Below are 20,864 nucleotides of genomic sequence, written 5' to 3'. Positions count from 1 at the left end.
ATACTGTATTGTCACATCCACAGTGTGATATGCATAATATACTGTATGTCACATCCAGTGTGATATGCATACTAGACTGTATTGTCACATCTACATATTGTCACCTCTACAGTGTGATATGCATAAAATACTCCAGTGTCACAACTACAGTGTAATATGCATAATATACTGTATTGTCATCTCTACAGTGTGATCTGCATAATATACTGTATTGTCACCTCTACAATGTGATATGCATAAAATACTGTATTGTCACCTCTACAGTGTGATATGCATAATATACTGTATTGTCATCTCTACAGTATGATATGCATAATATACTGTATTTTCACCTCTACAGTGTGATCTGCATAATATACTGTATTGTCACATCCACAGTGTGATATGCATAATATACTGTATTGTCACATCCAGTGTGATATGCATACTATACTGTATTGTCATCTCTACAGTGTGATATGCATACTATACTGTATTGTCATCTCTACAGTGTGATATGCATACTAGAATGTACTGTCACATCCACAGTGTGATATGCATACTATACTGTACTGTCACATCCAGTGTGCTATGCATACTATACAGTATTTTCATTCCACAGTGTGATATGCATAATATACTGTATTGTCACTTCTACAGTGTGATATGCATAATATACTGTATGTCACATCCAGTGTGATATGCATACTAGACTGTATTGTCACATCTACAGTATGATATGCATAATATACTGTATTGTCACCTCTACAGTGTGATATGCATAAAATACTCCATTGTCACAACTACAGTGTAATATGCATAATATACCGTATTGTCATCTCTACAGTGTGATCTGCATAATATACTGTATTGTCACCTCTACAATGTGATATGCATAAAATACTGTATTGTCACCTCTACAGTGTGATATGCATAATATACTGTATTGTCATCTCTACAGTATGATATGCATAATATATTGTATTTTCACCTCTACAGTGTGATCTGCATAATATACTGTATTGTCACATCCACAGTGTGATATGCATAATATACTCTATTGTCACATCCAGTGTGATATGCATACTATACTGTATTGTCATCTCTAGTGTGATATGCATACTATACTGTATTGTCATCTCTACAGTGTGATATGCATACTATACAGTATTTTCACTTCCACAGTGTGATATGCATAATATACTGTATTGTCACTTCTACAGTGTGATATGCATAATATACTGTATTGTCACTTCTACAGTGTGATATGCATACTAGACGGTATTGCCACATCCATAGTATGATATGCATACTAGACTGTAATGTCACATATATGATATGCATAATATACTGTATGATCTGCATACTATACTGTATTGTCACCTCTACAGTATGATATGCATACTAGACTGTATTGTCACATCCACAGTGTGATATGCATACTATACTGTATTGTCACATCCAGTGTGATATGCATACTATACTGTATTGTCACATCCACAGTGTAATATGCATACTACACTGTATTGTCACCTCTACAGCGTGATATGCATAATATACTGTATTGTCACCTCTACAGTGTGATATGCATAATATATTGTATTGTCACATCCACACTGTGATATGCATAATATACTGTATTGTCACCTCTATAGTGTGATATGCATAATAGACTGTATTGTCACATCCAGTGTGATATGCATACTAGGCTGTATTGTCACATGTATGACATGCATAATATACTGTATTGTCACATCCACAGTACGATATGCATAAAATACTGTATTGTCACATCTACAGTGTGATATGCATACTAGACTGTATTGTCACATCCATAGTATGATATGCATACTATACTGTATTGTCACATCCACAATATGATATACATAAAAAACTGTATTGTCACATCCACAGTGTGATATGCATACTATGCTGCATTGACACATCCACAGTGTGATATGCATACTATACTGTATTTTCACATCCACAGTGTGATATGCATACTATACTGTATTGTCATCTCTAGTGTCATATACACAATATCCAGCCGGTCTGCTTAACCAATAATGTTAGTGTCTTATGCAATAAACATGAATAGTGTGTGTGTGTGTGTGTGTGTGTGATTTGGATTTTTAATGTAGCTTTAACAATTTTTCAGTCATACTGCAGAGATGTAGCATGATGTCCCACCCAGTCACATTATCCTAACACCAGGCCGACCAGTCCTAACAATAACCTCTCAATCCTAAGTGCCAAGCGAGGCATCTCTTAGTACCATTCTTTATAAGGCTTTGGTACGACTCATCCAGGGACTGAACACACAACCTCCAACATCCGAGGCAGATGCTCTAACTGCTAGGCCACTGGAGCATTCAAACAGGAATAGACTGTATTTGGTATATCCTTTTTGCACTAAGTTGCTTATTGTTTTCTTTAAAAAAAACAATCACACATTGTTTTGATATGTGCAAATCTTAACAGGAGCATACTGAACAAGACTTAAACCCCTCAGGAGCAAACATATTTCTTACGTTCAAGCATATATTTGCATGCTGTAAATAAAAAAATGGGTCCCTATAATGTTGCAAAATGTTTTTAAAATTTCATTAGATACCTTTTCTGACTCTGACGAGATCAATCGTATTAAAAGTTCAATAACATCATGATGTCCCACTGCTGTTATCATAGTTCTGTATTTCTTGTTGACGGCGATATTGCTGAGTGCGGCTGAACAGTGGTACTGTACATCACCATCAGGAGAATGTAGTGCTTGAACTAGAACAGGAATTGCACCTCTGTTCACCAGCTCATTGCGATTTGATTCTGTAGACATAACAAATGTAAATAATTCAGCTGGCCAACTTAGTAACAAGATCCAATATTGAGAACATGAAATAAAAGGAAGAGACAACATCAGGGTTTATCTATATATACTCTATAAAACTAACTGTGTCTGTATATAATGTTTTAAATAAATATTTTAAATTCATTGGATTTAATATTACTACTCACAAAATGTTTTCTGAAACTTATGTAAATTTCAAGGAATATTTTTTTCTTACAGAATTTGAACTTGTCCCAGATCTTACAAACTGTTTATTACTGTATAAATGATTACAAAAGGAATACAAAAATATGTAATAATGCCAATTCAACTCCATCAGGTAAGTAAATGTGTGCTTTTTATCACATTTTATCCTATTTTTATGTATCTTTTTAAAACTCTAATAATAAAAAATTAAATTTTATTTCAAAAAGTGATACATGTTATTCAGGTTAGCCATTTTGTATTCCTTTAGGTACATTCAGGGAATTCTTGGAAAAATATTTATGGAACATTTAGTAACAATTTCAAAGACAATTGAAAAATAAAAAACTTCTTTAAATTCATGTTTTCAAAGTTGTACATACTATGTCAAAATGAAAATGCAATGGTCTGTATGCATAAAGTTTAGTTTGTTTGGTTTAATGCCTTTTTCTGCATATGGTAGGTTACAGACTACAGCCAGTAGATTTGGTGGAGGAAAATCCCAGGAAGAACCATTGACCTATGGGAAACTAATGGCAAGCTTTATCTATATATCCATGTTGGATAAGCTGAGACATGAAACCACATGGATAGAGGTGAGAAGTCAGTGATCTGTAAAGGTGAGCTCCTTAGACCACTTAGCCACCCTGGTCTGTATATATTAAACACAAAATTCTTTCCTCTTTCCATCTGGGTTAGAGTCCCAGCTTGGCCCATGTATATTCCTACCAATCAACCAAAATAAAACTATGTACTGATAATACTTTGCCTTTTTATAATGAAATACCAGGACACAATTAATTTAATAATAGATATGTGAAAAATCAACAATAATGAAATTCCTTATGTGATGGATTCTTGCAATTAACTTAATTACCAATTAAAAAGCTACTTAATCATTACAAAATTAATGATATTAAAACTTATTTTCTTGCTTTAAACAAAAATATTCATATAAAGTAAATTATAGATTTTTAGTAACATAATGAAAACTTCATGAAAAGCTATTTAGAAATAGTGTTGTTGTTGTTGTTGTTGTGGGGTTTAACGCCATTTTTCAGCACACGATAGGTTATGCATGGCGGCCAGTATTAATGGTGGAGGAAGAACCCGGAAAAACCGGGGAAGAACCACCGACCCACAAGAAGCTACTGGCAAGCTTTCTCACATACCCACATTGGCCGAATCCTAGACTCGAACCCACGCAGATAGAGGTGAGATGGCAGTGATCCGTAACGGAGAGCGCTTTAGACCACTCGGCCACTCGGGGCCCCTTTAGAAATAATGACATAATGCCCATTGCAATACATACCTACACCTCTCCCTCAATAACTCACGCACAATGGGGTTCACAAACATAGACTGCACTATAAGCGAGGTGCATGTTACCAAGGGACCCAAAAAAATTGAATAAAATCGCTTTGACATCGAGAAAACTGGGGGGGGGGGGGAGCATTAGGGAACTAGGCTGTTTATTGATGAATCCTCATTTTACAATTACATCGATAATAATTTTTAATGACACAATTTTTATAATGAAGTTGTTCATTATTCTGTTTAAATAACATTTATTTTCAAAACGTCTAACATATGAAAGATCATTTCAACTGGTTTCAACAACCATCATGCATATGCGAAAAAATCGGTGCATTACATCACTGCTTTTTGTTTTCTTGACGAATCTGGTTCCCGCAATTTCCTTACATATCATTAAAAAATTATTGCGGTGTAATAGGAAGGTCGTTTGCAAAGAAAATGTAAAAAATGTTATGACCTGTTTTTAAATTTGAAATTTCATTGTGATGAATAAAATTTCCAGGTCCTATCTACCGTTTTCGACGATAAATTGAGTGATACATCAAAGCTTCCATTACCAATTTTGATCGCGATTTTCTTCAAGTTCAACAAATAGGAATAAATTTTGGGGGTATTTTCTGGTTTAACAAATTGGGATCCACACCTGACCGCAGGTTATAAGCGGGTTCACGAGTTATTGACGTAGTTGTGTAGTTTGGTACAACAGACTCAAGACAGTTTTATTGTAATCATATCCATGTAATAATTCACAAGCAATATTATTGATCAGTAGTCCAGAGGGATTACTGGTAAGCATTAATTTAGAGAGTTGGCTGTACGCAAATTATGATAATCTTACCTATGTGTGTGAGGTTGAGTATAGCTCCTGCAGCATTGCGTTGAACTCTGAGATCATGTGACATCAAAAGATTCAGGAGTGGCTTGACTCCATTTTGTGTTACAATAAATGTTTCAAGTTCATCTGCAAAAAAAACCAACATGTAACATAGTTTTTTTTAGGATAGCAAATACCAAATGAAGAAGAAAACGAAGAGATGGATAAAGGTTTTTAAGATAGTCAGCCTTTATAATGCTGAGGCTGATTTTGTGGGCTTAACGCCATTTTTCAGCACATACTAGGCTATATTTGGTGGCCAGTATAGCTAGTGAAGGAAGAACCAAGGTAAAAACAAAGGAAGAAGAACTAATTCATGAAAGCTAGTGGCAAGCTTTTCTCGCATACCCATGTACGTCAAGCCCGAGATGCAAACCCACATTGATAGAGCTGATGCAAGTGATTGTTAAAGGTAAGCACTTTAGACTATTCAGCCACCCTGGGCCCCCAACTCAAATTGCTGTGATCATTACATATTGATATCATCAATATGATATCACATTTTACCATTGTTTATCATAGTGCTACAAACTCTGGTAGGATGGAGATAAAAGACATGCTTGTAACTAATTTCTTATTATAACAAAAAAAAGAAAAATTCTTAATTAAACAATTTTAAGAATGGAAATAAGTGCTATGAAAGAAAATCACAAAGTCAATTAAAAGTATGTGTATAGGAGACATAAGAAAAAGTGATTTACAACCTGTCTTACAATGGCTATGCAGGTTTTCTGTCATGGAAACTCTGTGTGTATGTGTGTGTATATGTATTAAATTTGTAACATAGCTTTAACAATTTTTCAGTTATATCTGCAGTATGGCAGTATGGCAGTTTATAGTGATATCTAGCACTGGGGCATCATGCCACAGACATATATCATCATGTCCCACCCAGTCACATGATTGTCCTAACACCAGGCCAACCAGTCCTAACACTAACCTTTCAATGCTGAGTGCCAAGTGAGAAAGCTAGTAGTACCACTTTTTTTTTATTAGTCTTTGGTATAACTTGGCTGGGGTTAGCAGTAAGCATGTGGGTTCAAGGCAGGTAGAATATCTCAAAAACGGCTTGGATGGCAACTATTTTAAATTGTACCCACCTGTTTAGTACACAATGTTTTGCAGAATTATCTCCTAATAAAAGTGGTTGTGTTTGTACTGCCAGCATCATATTGTGTCAAAAATATAGCATTCTTGCATGATCCATTAGGGACAAAGCATTGAATTTTGTCTGAGATGAGCTGGGATTTTCTTTCCAACCAGGATATAAAAAAAATTGTTTTATCTCAACATTTTTTCAACTATTATAAGGGGTAGAATTCGAAGATTTGGTTTTGTCTGGTTAAGTAATCAGAGCGTGAATATTTTTTTACAGCCAGAATTTCTTTTTAAATATAAATCTGAGAGCCTTCAGCCAACACTAGTAGCAATTAAATGGTCGTTCCCTTACCGCATGATGAACAGGATCTATCCCCGTGCTCAAATTGAAATGTAAAACCAGCTGGACACGTCTACTGATCATTGCAATCCTAACAGTTTGAAATATCCAGCTCATGTATGTTGTAGGAGATACTGTTAGACATAACACACATGCATACATGGAGGGACAGAGTGGCCGAGTGGTCTAAACCGCTCTTCGTTAAGGATCACTGCCATCTCACCTCTGTCTGCATGGGTTTGAGTCTCAGATTTGGCTAATGTGGGTAGGTGAGAAAGCTTGCCAGTAGCTTTTCGTGGGTCAGTGGTTCTTTCTGGGGTTTTCCAGAGTTCTTCCTCCACCATTAATACTGGCCACCATGAATAGCCTATCGTGTGCTGAAAAATGGCGTTAAACCCAACAACAACATGGATACACAGAAAAGAAGCATACCTCCTATGGGGAGGCAATCCACTGAAAAACGGGAGGTAACTAATACAATACACACAAAGGAAATTTATCAGTTTCATCATTCAGAGTGTTAAATAAAGAAATGTTACCATGGATACATACAAAAATAACCATATGCCCTGCCTCTATATTTACGTAAGTCAAAAATCAAAATAGTGATAAAGGAGAACATATTTTCATGACATGGTCATCAATGGCCTAAATACAATAATAACTATGGTGTGATGGAGAGACAAACTTACTACTATCTGGTAGGAAAAACAACAACATTTAAACAGGTTTCATTCTTTTTACCTTTTGATATTTAACACATTAAAAGCTTTGATATATAAAACCAACATGGAAAAACTTGATAATTGTTCTACAAAGATGAAAATAGAATGGAAACATTTATGCAAAAGTTCTGCTACCTTCTGTAAAACTACTGAAGAAAGTATCCATATTGTGACATCATTATTAAAGTGCCATATATTGTTATTTCAGGTGGCATTGTAGTTAACTACACCTTAGATCAAAAGATATTTTTGTATAATTTTCTAAACTCTAATTAACACAGTTAATTATTCATTGTTCCAATGTAATTGACCATGACATATGAGTACATGTGGATTTACAGTTATTCCTCATCTAACCCTTTTCTCTGAGTGGGGTATGTTACAATGTTAACTTCTGAAACCGAGTGAATTGTGTTTTTAAATTTAAGGTACAGATTAACGAAACTGTGTTGCATGAAACAGGAGGCAAGTTAGTTAAATTAAAAAGTTCAAAAAAAGTTTAGAACCATGACCATGATGCAACAATTTTTTTTAGATGAAATACAAAATTTATCAGGTTAGAAGTCTCATTAGTTAATTGAAATGCATTAATATTCTTACTTTTGGCTAAGTGTACAGCTAGAATGCATCTTAATTGACAGAAAACAAATTAAAAATAAATAAAATCGGTCATTTATGAACAGCAGACCCTTTGAAAATAATCTGGTTCAGTGCAGATCTGAAATCTGTAAATTAGTGGACATAATGTTTGCAGAAGGGAAAAGAACTCATGAAAATGTATGCACTTCATTTTAATTATACTAAAAAGTTAAAATCATACAGTAGTATTCTGGCCATATTGTTACACCACCAAAATAGCACTGTGAATTAATAACAACCATATATACTCACTTACAAGTCAAGCCAACTGCAATGATCCAGATCTGTTGTTGCATAATGCACTGACAGATCTGGGTCTATGCAGTTTCTTAGGAAAAATCTGTAGAACAAATAAAAATGAACACAGACCCTGATCTACCAGCACTTTATGCAACAGCAGATCCGGATCTATGTTGTTTACGGTTGGATCTGGCTCATAAGAAAGTATATATGGTACCAAATAAAAGCTGAGACCTAATAAATGGAAATGTGTTCAGAACATGCACCAAACCCCAATGCCCCATCTGTTTTTACATCTTCCAGAAGTCAAATATACAACAGAAACTTACCTTAACTAAATTCAGTGAAGCATGAAACGTCACCAAACTGATAATGTTCTAACAGAAATCATGTTTAAGGCTCTATAATCCTAATCAAGCTTGCAGTACCCATTAAAACTTACCACACATAGCAGACAAAGAAGCGTAACTTTTACAATCTTGAATTTAAAGAGAACATCCCAATCATGGAGGCAAGCTAGCAGCAAAGTTAAATAATTGTAACTTTACCTTTTGTTGCTAGTGTTGTTATACAGGCACAAGTGTTACACTGAACCTCCACACTTTCAGAGTCTAAAAGTTGCAATAAAGCTGTGAATGCCCCACGTCTTATCATCAAATCCTTGTTTATGTCTGAAATTGAAAAAAAAGATAAAAAAAGATTTAGATTCCGATTCTTTGCCTACTTTATTTTGCCCCAGGTGGCACAATGGTCTAAGGTGTTCAACTTTACCAATCGCTGCCACCTCACCTCTGGACCATGTGGGTGCAAGTCTTGGGCTTGGCCAACATCGATATGCAAGAAAGTTTGCAGTAGCTTACTGTGGGTCAGTGGTCTTTCTCAGGGTTTCCCCGCTTTCTTCCTCTACTAGATATACTGAATGCCATGTATTTATCATGTGTTGGAAAATGGCATTAAACCCATAAAGCCTCAAAATTAAATTTTGATAATTGATGTTCTGACACAGTCCATTCTCCAGATAGTTCCCATATTAGGACAGTGATCAGGAAACTTAAATAGCTGTGAGAAAACCACTGAAACATAGCTGTCCATTTACCATAGTCCATGACAAGGCAGATCAAACCCAAGACAACTCACATGCAAATCAAGCAAGTTCCCACAGCAATGTTTTTTTTAAAAAATCTTAAATTCTAATTAAATCTATCTTTCTCCTGCTATTTAGAGGATAGCCCCAAGAGAGATCTCTCATTAAAAGCCACATGGCCATAGTCTGTTTGAGTCATCTGCCCCTTTCAAACAAGGCCACCCCTTTAAATACCATTGTGCTTAGGACAAAACTAGTATAAATTAACTATTTTGTTCCCCTCATGAAAAGTCACTCTTTTAATAAGGCCATATTTCCAGTGTTATAACTATCTGCATATATAATTAATCGAACTGTTGAGTTGCCTGTTTCATAATATCACCACTCATACAGCTGATAAGACTTTCAACTGTAACTCATCTGTAATTTCTTACATTGCTTTTGTCCCACTGGACATACAACATAATTGTAGCTATGATTTATGCAAAATCATTTCATTTTAGTTTTAGGACAGGGGAGTCACTGGAGGGGGGATAAATACCAACTGCTGCAAGTATTGCACATACTCCATTCCAAGTTCAAATCGATCCAGATGCTGATGCATAATGTGCTGGCACATCTGGGTCTATGAGTTATGTTGGGAGCAATCAGAAGACCAAACAACACATCCATAATTCACCAAAAAATCAGGATAGTATCTTGTTTGCAGTTGGATGGGACTTAAATATGACAATTAATTCTATGATATTTGACATCCTGACATGAAATACTAAGATATTTGACATACTGACATGAAATACTAAGATATTTGACATACTGACATAAAATCCTATGATACTGACAGCCTGACATGAAATACTAAGATATTTGACAGCCTGACATGAAATACTAAGATATTTAACAGCTGAAATGAAATACTATGATATTTGACATTACATTCATCTTTAGTTGACTTTATTTTCAAGCAATGAAAGTAATTGATTATAAGACACTTTGTTAATGCAAGCATCTGTAATTTAAACAATTACATTCACAAATAGCACATGCTATCATCAAAAAGGCTTTCTAATTACTGCATGGTTCCCACGTTTTTCTACAGATAAATTTCCAGGGTTTTTCCAGGAAGAAATAATTTTTATCAAGGTTTACATATGACCATTACTGAATCGAATTAAACAACAATTTAGATAATAAAACATGCATTTTCTAAATCTAAGTATGGTTCTCTTTCAACACTCTCCAAAACATCTAACCCAGAAAAATTGTTCATGCACAAAACAACAAAATGTATCACACGAAACAAGTTTAATCATATTCTTTTAAACTGGCATGTAAAGACATTTCAATGTACAAAATAAAATTTCTAAATTTATTTTGCTGACCTGCATTATGTTGCTTAGTGGGAAGAACATAATGAACATAAATCAGTTTCATTTCCTTTGAAACCTTTATTCTAAAGAATTCTATAGCAATACATATATATATATATATATATATATATATATATATATATATATATATATATATATATATATATATATATATGCATCTAAGTAAATATTTCTTATTACAGTATAAAAAACAATAAATGCGAATAATTAAAATCTTGTCATTTAACAAAGAGTTTAACCATGAACCTATCTGTGCCAATAAATTCAAAAGCAGGATTTTTCAAACCTAATCTCCTTAAGAAGATCTGGTTAAATATCCATCATTTAAAAAACATTTTCAAAAAGGGTTGATTTAAATTTTGACAAAAAACCATCAAAATTATACACTGTTACATAAACAACGACTGAATTTTCTGTAAAATCAACTTGTCTTCTTGTAATTTGTTAAACCAGTCCCTAAACCTGTATTGATACAGGGGCTTGAATTGTTTCCTAATATATAATACAAGGGACGACAATTTCTCATTTCAGCTCTAAGATTCAACAATTTGGACTAAAATGAATAGCAGTCCATTTTCTAATCCAGGTTTCCTCCAAAGATTTCCACCCCATTTTTCATATTTGGACATTTAGGTTAGGGTGTTTGCATATCGAAAATTTTTAATTTGCCACCACCATATGATAGCCACATATGGTAGCTGCTTACCAGCTGGCCTAGCAAATTTGAATTTACGTTATATCGACTTATACCTGCATGAAATCGATAGAAACATTATTTATTTTCTCAGAAATGGCACGTATTATAATCGTTGTGTCTTTATTCTGCTGACAGACTAGAAAAAACTACGGCATTGATGAAACCTGACCTGATACTTGCCGTTTGCATTACTAGTCACTTCATGAATCTCAAATGATGACATCGGAAGTCCATTAGTCACGTCATATCAACAACAAACTCTATTTTAATGCTGTTGTAGTGAAATTCAATTATATTAAATGAAAGTCAGATACTTTTTGTAAAAACCAGCAATCTGGCCAGCCTGATTTATAAGGCAGAGAGCATAAGTCAACGTGGTAATCCCATGACAGAACAAAAATCCAGAAGTTGTGATGCTCTAAAGTGGTTTTCATAGCTTCCACGTAAGGAAAGATACGGATATTGAGCAGACTTTGAAAATAAAAGTCTACTAGACGAATCTAATCCACTGAACATTTGGATTGATTCAACATATATGATTATTTCAAGCACCCAAATGATACATACTGCACCCTCTGAATATTCTGGTTAGAACTCGATAAATTTAACTCATGATCAGTTTTGTTATGACTTAGTTACGTGATTAATTCGGGTGTCAAGTGGTGACAGAAAATTCCAGGGTTTTGCCTGACTTTCATCAATATTTGCGAAATTCAAGGACTTTTCAGGGTCAGGAAAAAATTAACATTTCTCCCGACTTCTTCCTGATAGCATTGGAACCCTGTATATGATACACCTATACACTGAATATAGAGACCAGACATAATGATGACCTGCTTGTGTCATTTTAGAGGCGATTCCTGTACACACTGCCATGAACATATATATATATAGAGAGAGAGAGAGAGAGAGAGAGAGAGAGAGGCTTATTACATAAAGAAAACTCACCTGGACGACTAAGGGCAAAGCTGCTGACAGCAAGAGTTGCAGCTTTTAGTACCTTGGTATCACGGGACTTCAAAAGGTCAATCAGAGGACGTGCCAATCCTTGGGTCATAGGGCATTTCACTGAAATAAGAAATGCCAGTATTAGATAAATTTAATATGACATGATCCTGGTAATAAGATTATATTTATCGAATGATGGAATGAGCTGATTTTGTTTCACAGAGACAGATCCAACCAATCCACGCTTATTGCTTTTTTCAGATTTACACGCTTTATGGTCTTGCTTAAAATGTTTAAATATATCTGAAATTGGCAAAAACTTTTTAAAACTGTCGCTGTTTCTGATCAACCAGCTTTCCCACCTTTTACCCACAGGGTGAAAATTTTCTACTTTTTTTAAAAACTGAAGTGGATTTGTATATCTAAAAAAACCAGTTTTACCCAGTACTTGAAGTACTTAATACATTATATATGCTAATCATTATAATATATATAATATTGTTAAAAATACCTACCTACCCTGATTTCAAAAACAGGAAACATTTTTGGGGGGCTTTGTCAGAATAGCTAAAGAATTAACAAGCTGTGACAAAAAGTATAGCAATCTGCTAGAAAATGTAATGCATATTATAATTATTTAGATCTGATGAAAATGTTCAGGTTCCATTTTAAGTGCTACACTATATCAGACCTCGCAAAGTTGTAGTTCAGTTGCTTGTGTGCAAGCAAATCAGTTAAAATCAGAAATGGACGAGTACAAAGTAGACAGAAAATTTTACAATGACGACGGTTCAGATGAGCTTGAAAAAATGTGGAGATGATAAACAATATTATCAATGAATTCAATCTGTTTATTGTCGCGTCCCCAAAATATTTATTGCAGATAAACACCAATTTCAGATAAATATCTGACAAATGTTTTGACAACACCAGATGATGATACAACTACTCATATTAACAACCGCCTGTCTGATATAGTCAAAGTATTCAGTCCGAATTTACCAGCATATATTGCTCCTGCCATAAGCAGAATTCCCTCCCCTTGTTTTATACAGGTCTGTTTGATCAATATAAACTATGCTACAGTTCCTCTATGTTTGAAATAATAATACAAGATTACTGAGAGAACACACACAAACTGAGTCATAAAATACACTAAAACCGTGTAGTCATGATCACTCAGCTGCTTGATGAAGGCATCAAAAACATATTGATGACAAAGCCCTAGATTGAAAAAGCAAGTCTGTTTTGTGCTATGAAACTGAAACAATTAATTCCAATCCATGGAGTAAAATATCAAGTTTAATAAATCCTTATCTACCACTCTATTATCTTTTTGCAGCTGAAAAATGGATACCATTTCTCTCACATGAGTTGTCCATGCAGTATGATCCTCAAATCAATGGAAGCTGGAAATACTTACTTTTTTGGCTCATCTCAGAGAAGCATAGTGCAGCTGATCGCTGAAGTTCAATATTGTCAGAATATGTCAGTACACCCAAGGCCCGAATCTGATCTCCTTTCAGAACAAAGTTTTTTGTTTCCACTGGAAGTACAGAACATAATGTACATGTCACTGAAATTTGACAACCATCAATCATGGCTGGTGTACACTGAATACATGTAATTCTGACCTGTGACAATACCACATGAAGTCTAACAAAGTTCCATAGCTTTATCCAAGGTCATTAGTATTAGAGTAGTGTAATTAAGAAAGCAGTGACCTTTTTAAGATATAAAGCAAGAGTGGAAAGAAAAGGAATTTTACTTACCATACATACACAAATATCAGTCTACGTTAATATATTAATTACTAGCGAGTGGGCAAAAATCCAACAAAAGATAGATTACCAGAAAATGCCTCATCCGGTTAATCTCTGCTACCAGAAATGTTAACAACAGAAAAAGCAGATATCTCACAATATACAGATCAATGTCAACATAAGCGGATTATGATATAACTATGCACTGTTAAGATGGTTTGTCAGTATGGACCAAGAAATTGTTTATGTAACAACTGATAAATTTCAGTGCATTTTATATCAAGTTTGCAGCTTCCTTTCATGGGGCCTCTCAATTTCTCCACTCCAAACTAATGGTTGTCTATACAAGTTAAAACAGCCAACAATGGTTGTATATACAAGTTTAAACAGCAAACAATGTTGCCAATTTTAAAAAAATTGCCAGATGGTATATTTTGCTTCTAATAAGGAAATAAAATCACAGTTTGCAACATTGGTAAAGCCCTATGTGATCCTAGAATAAATATTTTACAATTTATTTTTCGTACTTTTAAGAAGATAAAACATTTTTTTATAACAGGGTCACTGTATATCATTTTGTTATCACCATCTTGATTGAATATGACAAATTGGTATTCATTAGCAGAAATACATTATGCTTACCATTTTCTAAGTATAACAGCAAATTCTCCACTGCCCGTCTTTCAGAGTCCAATACCATATCCCTATAACTCTCACTTTCAACTGAATCTGACATTCTGCTACTCTGGTTGCCAGGGTAACAACCACACATCACACAACGCAAACAACAGTTTAACAACCGTTTTAGAAATGCCAGTAATTCCTCAAAGGGATCTGGCTTGGATTCCTCAGTTTTTATTTCAAACTGTTTCTTAGCTTTCACTCCCTGCAAATACAACAAAATAAGGTTCATCAATTCAGACTGAATACATAAAGAAACGGGTTTTACCATACGATGTAAATTTAGATTTGATACAGTAGCCTAAATTGCCAGACATGTCACACTGATGAGCTGAAATGACTGGTTTGCAACTCACTAGGCCTGACACAGGGTGTCATGATTATTGCATGCATTAGTGCACAACTTTATCAAATCCCCATTTTCACTTTCCTCTTATGCAGAAGGAATTTGTTGTTTTTAAAATCTGTTGAGAGAGAGAAAGACTTTGAAAAGAATGAAACCCCTTAAACTTGCACCAAGTAACCTACAAGAACTTGGGCTGTGGTAATGGCATGTGTATATTTTCCATAGTTCTAAAGTATTCACAATACCAATGATATAAAGTTGCAATTGGCAGGTAAACGTTTTGGTTGGAGGCACACACATACTGTAATCTATTTAATGTTTGGGGGATTGTTCAAACATAAAAATATGGTTTTAAAAATAGATCAATTTTTTAATATTAAAACATCCAAAGGATGCTCTCTCATAGCAGACTAACTGACCTAAAGAGAAACAAAGATGAACAATGAAAAAAATGCTAAGTCTTGAATTAACCCCCACCCCATCTCAGCATAAAAATTCAACATCTTCCTCCATAGCATGAAAGATTTTTGCCATTGATGATGTCTATGGCCTTATGGGTAAAATTTATAGACAATGGGGAAAGAGATAAGTATAAAAACAATCGTATGGTCAGTAGCTATGTTAATTAACGCATAATAATAATGATTTAAATCAATTTTAAAGAAATTTAAATGTTTCAATTACCTTTCGCTCTTGCTCATTCATCAAACTGCTTACACCATATTTCCCAATTGTTTCAACATACTTGCCGTTGACTGAATGGCTGCACATTCAGTGTTCAAGCAGCTAACCGTGCAGTGTTTGTAGTGCTCATCTTTCTTCATTTATAAATTTTCATAAGTGAGTCTTTTATTTATTGAATCAAAATGAATGAAAATTGATACTCAGAAGAAGAAAAGACACAAATTGTCAACTTCCAAAGAGGATTGGGAATAAGTGCATCCATACACATATTTCTAAATTCAACCTTAACTCCTTTGGAAATGCCAGTATGTGTAGCTACATGTGATATATATATATATATATATATATATACACACACACACACACACATCTATGCTGAACATTTAAAGGAAACTTGGCATGCCTTATTTCATTTTTATGATATATTACTCGTCAAACGCAGACATACATACATATACATATATATATATATATATATATATACATAGTAATAAATCAACACTGTATTCAAACATTTCTTCAGAGAAATATTTAAACCTGGAAAGACCATGTCAATTTTAATGTGTAAATCCTTTGTATTCCAGTATTGATTTTTACATAACAATGTGTTCGCTATTATTACCTACGTACACAAACGATTGCATAAAGACATGAACTAGGCTGCTCAGACTAACGAATATAACATATATATATGATCCAAGTATTGAAAATACCTTTTCCTTCAGGCTTTGAGTACCATCCATCTTCGTCAGTTCGTATTCTCAATGAAACTGTGGCTCCACACGCAGCTCCTGTTACTATTTAGATTTTGATTTGGGTGCAGAAAAATCGATCAAAATAACCACCAATCAAAATAGGGTTTAGATGGCAATGACCATCCTCTTTCTTCGTTACAAATTGCAAGATCCGGTGTTTATATAAACTATTAACTCTCAGAACAATAACCGCATAGGCACTGACAACATTTTATTATCGCGGCAAACAGGATTAGCAGCAGAGAGGGCGATCAGACCACTTAAGGGAGTGGTCACCCTTGTGTTTGGACCAAAAAAAATAGTGACCACTCATAGAGGTCAATACAACGTCTACGATTATTGTTTGTCCCAAACAGAATTGTAGACGCCCCCTCTCTGCTGCTATCCATGTTGTAAAAGAAATTTTAAGTTTGATGAATATTTTTCTTTTCATCTGAATCTTCGGAAGCTTCGGAATCTTCGGAATCTTTTGTTTTGTTCTTCAAGTAATATTCAAGTTCTGATGGTGGTTTTTCTATTTTTGGATTTATGTTCTTTCTGTGTTTATAATATATCATCAAACTTCGATATCGATCTCCACCGCAATTTTTGCAAATCTGATATAATCCTCTAACGCCGTTGTTACAACCAACACAACTTCGTGGACCAGCATGAAGGTTTTTCTTTATAAGATAATTATGTTTCTTGCAATATTCTCCACGACATTTTTTATCACATTTGTTAGTGGTTCCTTGACGCAACCACGCACAGTTGTTCATTATATGAACGATATCTTTTTAATTAAATTTACACTCCTTCTGTTGATATTAATTAAAAGATTGATATATTATATTTAAAAAATAATGGTACGTTCGGAATCTCATACTGCAAGAATAGCTCGAGAACGATTAGAAGCAATTAAAAAATTTCTTCCTGCCAGAGACTCATTCAGAAAAAATCTGCAAGCGCAGCAAGAAGCACAAGTTGAGTATGAAGAAGAAACTAAAAAACTATTTAAGCCCGTCACTGCAGCTACTGAGAAAGTTACAACTGTCATCAAAGAAGATCTTCTTCCGGTATTAAAACAAACTGCAGCGCAGACTGAAAAAATAGCAAGAAGAACTAAACAGGCAAAGAAGATTTTACGAGACCTTCCAACTGACATAGCTGCAGCTCAACCTCCACCTGTTGGTGAGGAAATACTTGAAAGTATTGGAGAACTTCGTACTGAAGTCGCCGATGTGAGAAAAAAACTTGCATCTGAATCCAAATCAGCATGAGAAAACTTAAAATTAATTGCAAGATTTAACGAAGGAGTTGTTGATATTATTAGAAATACTGAAAGAGAAAAATTACCTGAGATGATAATAAATAATATATTTAACAAATCTAATATTTTAAAATCCCTTCATGAAAAAACAAATGATGATATTTTCATTAAATGGATGTATCGCATATATTACAACAAAAAACAAGCTTAGAGGTCCAGAATTCAAAAGACTTAATGAAGAAGTAAAAAGACTTTACAGAGAGAGACTGGAACAACCAGAACAAGGAGAATTCTCCCAGTATCAGCTTCCTCCACCTCTGCAACAAATAGAACAACAGCAATCTTCTTCGCCGCAGCAAAGGTTGAAGTCGGAAATTAAAAGGGCTAAAGAGTCACTTAAAAAATCACCCTCCTGGAAGAAAATTCCTTCACCTTTACGTAAAATTTCTGCACCGGAAATAACATTTACACCGATAGATACACCACCTGGATTTCGAGGAAGTGACTCACCTGGCTCACCCCCGGTCACCACTGAAGTACTTACTCCGGTAATGCAACCATCAGTATTTAAAACACCTCAAGATGAACCTAAAACAGGATCTGGTTTATGTCCTGATAATATCATCAATGACGTGTCACGGTTAGAAGTTCTCATAAGAGGAAAACGTGCCGAAAATAATTAACCAGAAATAATTAATGAAGCAGCTGATATTTGTCGGCGACTATTTCAAGGTGGTATCATGGATATCGGCGTTTACCGAGAACTTATCGATGAACTTGTTGATGACTAGTTGTTAGATAAATGGTAAATAAAAATAAGATGATAATACATAATAATCATCGCAAACCTGTACAGGTCAGAGCGGTAAACTCACGATTACCAATCTATAGAGCTACTTGCGGAGATGGACTTGGTGATGTTATTCAGGGATTATTTACAAGGATAGCTCCAAAAGTAGCACCTGTTGCAAAACAATTATCGATGAAGGCTATTGATATTGTTCGTGATAAAGCTCCTGGTGCAATTGTCAATGTTGCTGGTAAGGCGTTCTCGGCGATCAAAGAAAGACTAGCACGATTATTGCGACGAAAACAACAACCACCAGTAAAATTACCAAGTACTGAGGTGATGCCTGCAGATGTCAGTAAAATAATAAATCAATCTGCAAATCAAAAACTAGCGGAATTATCTAAAGAAGCGGAAAAAATATAACAGCAAATTTAATAGCAGGAAGTGGTCTTCGTCGACGATGATCACCATTTGGAAAAATGGTAATTATAATAAAAATGTTCAAGCGCGAATCAGACCCAGCATTTGATATGGAGGCACCTGTCCTTAAGTATGAATCTATACGTGATTATCAATTTTATTCCTATGACGCAAAACAACCAGATCAGCGGGGGAGAATCGAATTACAGGTTCATGATACAAGTAGATATTTCTTGCCCGCTGAGGCGTTTATTGAAGTAGAAGGTAGACTTGTAAAGGGGGATAATACGGCATATGGTGCCAATGCGCGAGTTGGTTTTGTCAACAACGGGATTATGGCGTTGTTTGATAGCGCCACATACATGATTGATGGAAAAAATATTGAATCGATTCAGAAGGATGTTGATGTTGCTACAACAATAATTGGTCTAGCGAGATATTCTGACGACTTTACAAGATCAGCCGGTCCAACAATGATGTTTGCCAAGGATATTACTGACAACGCTGATCATGTTCAGTATACTAAAATACGGACACCACAAAATACTGCATCTGATCCACAACCGGTTGATGATGGTCCTGAATACGCAGCCAGACCAGCTGCTGCTTTTGATATTATAGGAAGTGTTAGTGCGACTTACAACCTGGGATTTGCAACACGCCGAGCAGCGCTGTCAGGAGATAATAGAAATTTTTCGTGTGCAATTCCATTATCTCACATCTTTGGATTTTGCAGAAATGTTAGAAAGGTAATCTTTGGAGCTAAACACACAATTGTGCTCGTAAGAAAAGGTGATGATAATGATGCAATCTGGCGAGGTGCTGATGCTGCTGATGCTGGTAAAGAAGATATAACAAAACTTTCATTGTGGATGCCAGTAATGACACCATCAATTACTGAGGAACAAAAATTACTATCTTTTATGGATCAAGGCGGTAAATCATTGCTATCATGGTTAACAGTAACCACAGATGCTGCTCAAAGCAATATTAATGGTTTATTTACATGGAATATAGCATCACAACAGGGCGTTTCTGCACCACGACATATTTTTATTGCACTGCAAAATAATAACCGGATAAATAATCAAGAACGTTCACATATGATATTTGATAACCTTGGAGTTAATGAAGTTTCCTTGAGGATAAATGGACATCAAGAACCGGCTGAGGATATATTGTTAAATTTTAATCAAAATCATGTAGCGCGTGCATATCATCGTTTGATGTCATTTATGGGACGTGATCAAAATATAGATACCGGTTTGCAAATATCACAACTAGATTTTACAGGTCTATATCCGATTTATTATTTTTCGCTGGAGCATCTTGATTTATCCAAGCAATCTGTCGTTGATATACACTTTCAATCTCATGTTACTAACCCGCCAGGTGGTGGTGCCTTCTACAGAGCAATCGCGGTCATACTTAGCGATAAAGCCATGTTACTTGAAGGTGGTAGTGGTCGAATGAGAGTCGTTGATGCACCAGTGGAAAATCTTTAATTGTTCAGAAAAAATATTATTTATATAAAAATGTCGTATAGTCATGTTAATGTTACTCTGACTCCCGGTCAGGTAAAAAAGCTTCAATCAAAAACCGCCAGCAAATGCGGAACTAAAATATCACTAAAACGAGATCAGATTAGTGGTGGTCCAAACAAATTATCGCTGACAAATAATCAGATTAAACATTTCAATAAAGCCCTGGAATCAAAAACTGGAGTTCAAATACATCTTTCTCCGAGCGCTATAAAAGATATGATTAAAATAGGTGGATTTTTCCCACTATTAGTTGCAATACCAGCACTACTTGC

General features: G+C 34.9%; 1 protein-coding gene across 5 annotated transcripts in view; it reads right to left on the bottom strand.

Annotated features, from left to right (window-relative positions):
- LOC149783146 (uncharacterized) overlaps positions 1 to 16,635 on the bottom strand; it is a 45,562-nt gene extending 28,927 nt beyond the window's left edge. For all 5 annotated transcript variants that reach the window (XM_089931378.1, XM_089931379.1, XM_089931381.1 and 2 more), the window contains exons 1-7: positions 16,548 to 16,635; positions 14,766 to 15,009; positions 13,784 to 13,906; positions 12,361 to 12,480; positions 8,789 to 8,911; positions 5,163 to 5,285; positions 2,594 to 2,802 (exon numbers count right to left, since the gene is read on the bottom strand). In XM_089931378.1, the coding sequence (XP_089787504.1) occupies positions 2,594 to 2,802; positions 5,163 to 5,285; positions 8,789 to 8,911; positions 12,361 to 12,480; positions 13,784 to 13,906; positions 14,766 to 15,009; positions 16,548 to 16,577 (972 nt within the window). In that variant the 5' untranslated portion in view covers positions 16,578 to 16,635. The remainder of the gene's footprint in view (positions 1 to 2,593; positions 2,803 to 5,162; positions 5,286 to 8,788; positions 8,912 to 12,360; positions 12,481 to 13,783; positions 13,907 to 14,765; positions 15,010 to 16,547) is intronic.
- Between the last annotated feature and the right edge of the window lie 4,229 nt (positions 16,636 to 20,864).

Source organism: Sinohyriopsis cumingii, chromosome 14 (genome assembly GCF_028554795.1).
Source record: "Sinohyriopsis cumingii isolate HCF-2022 chromosome 14, ASM2855479v2, whole genome shotgun sequence".
Taxonomy (NCBI): domain Eukaryota; kingdom Metazoa; phylum Mollusca; class Bivalvia; order Unionida; family Unionidae; genus Sinohyriopsis; species Sinohyriopsis cumingii.
The sequence above is the reverse complement of the archived record's forward strand: the minus strand, read 5'-3'. Positions and strand labels throughout refer to the sequence as shown.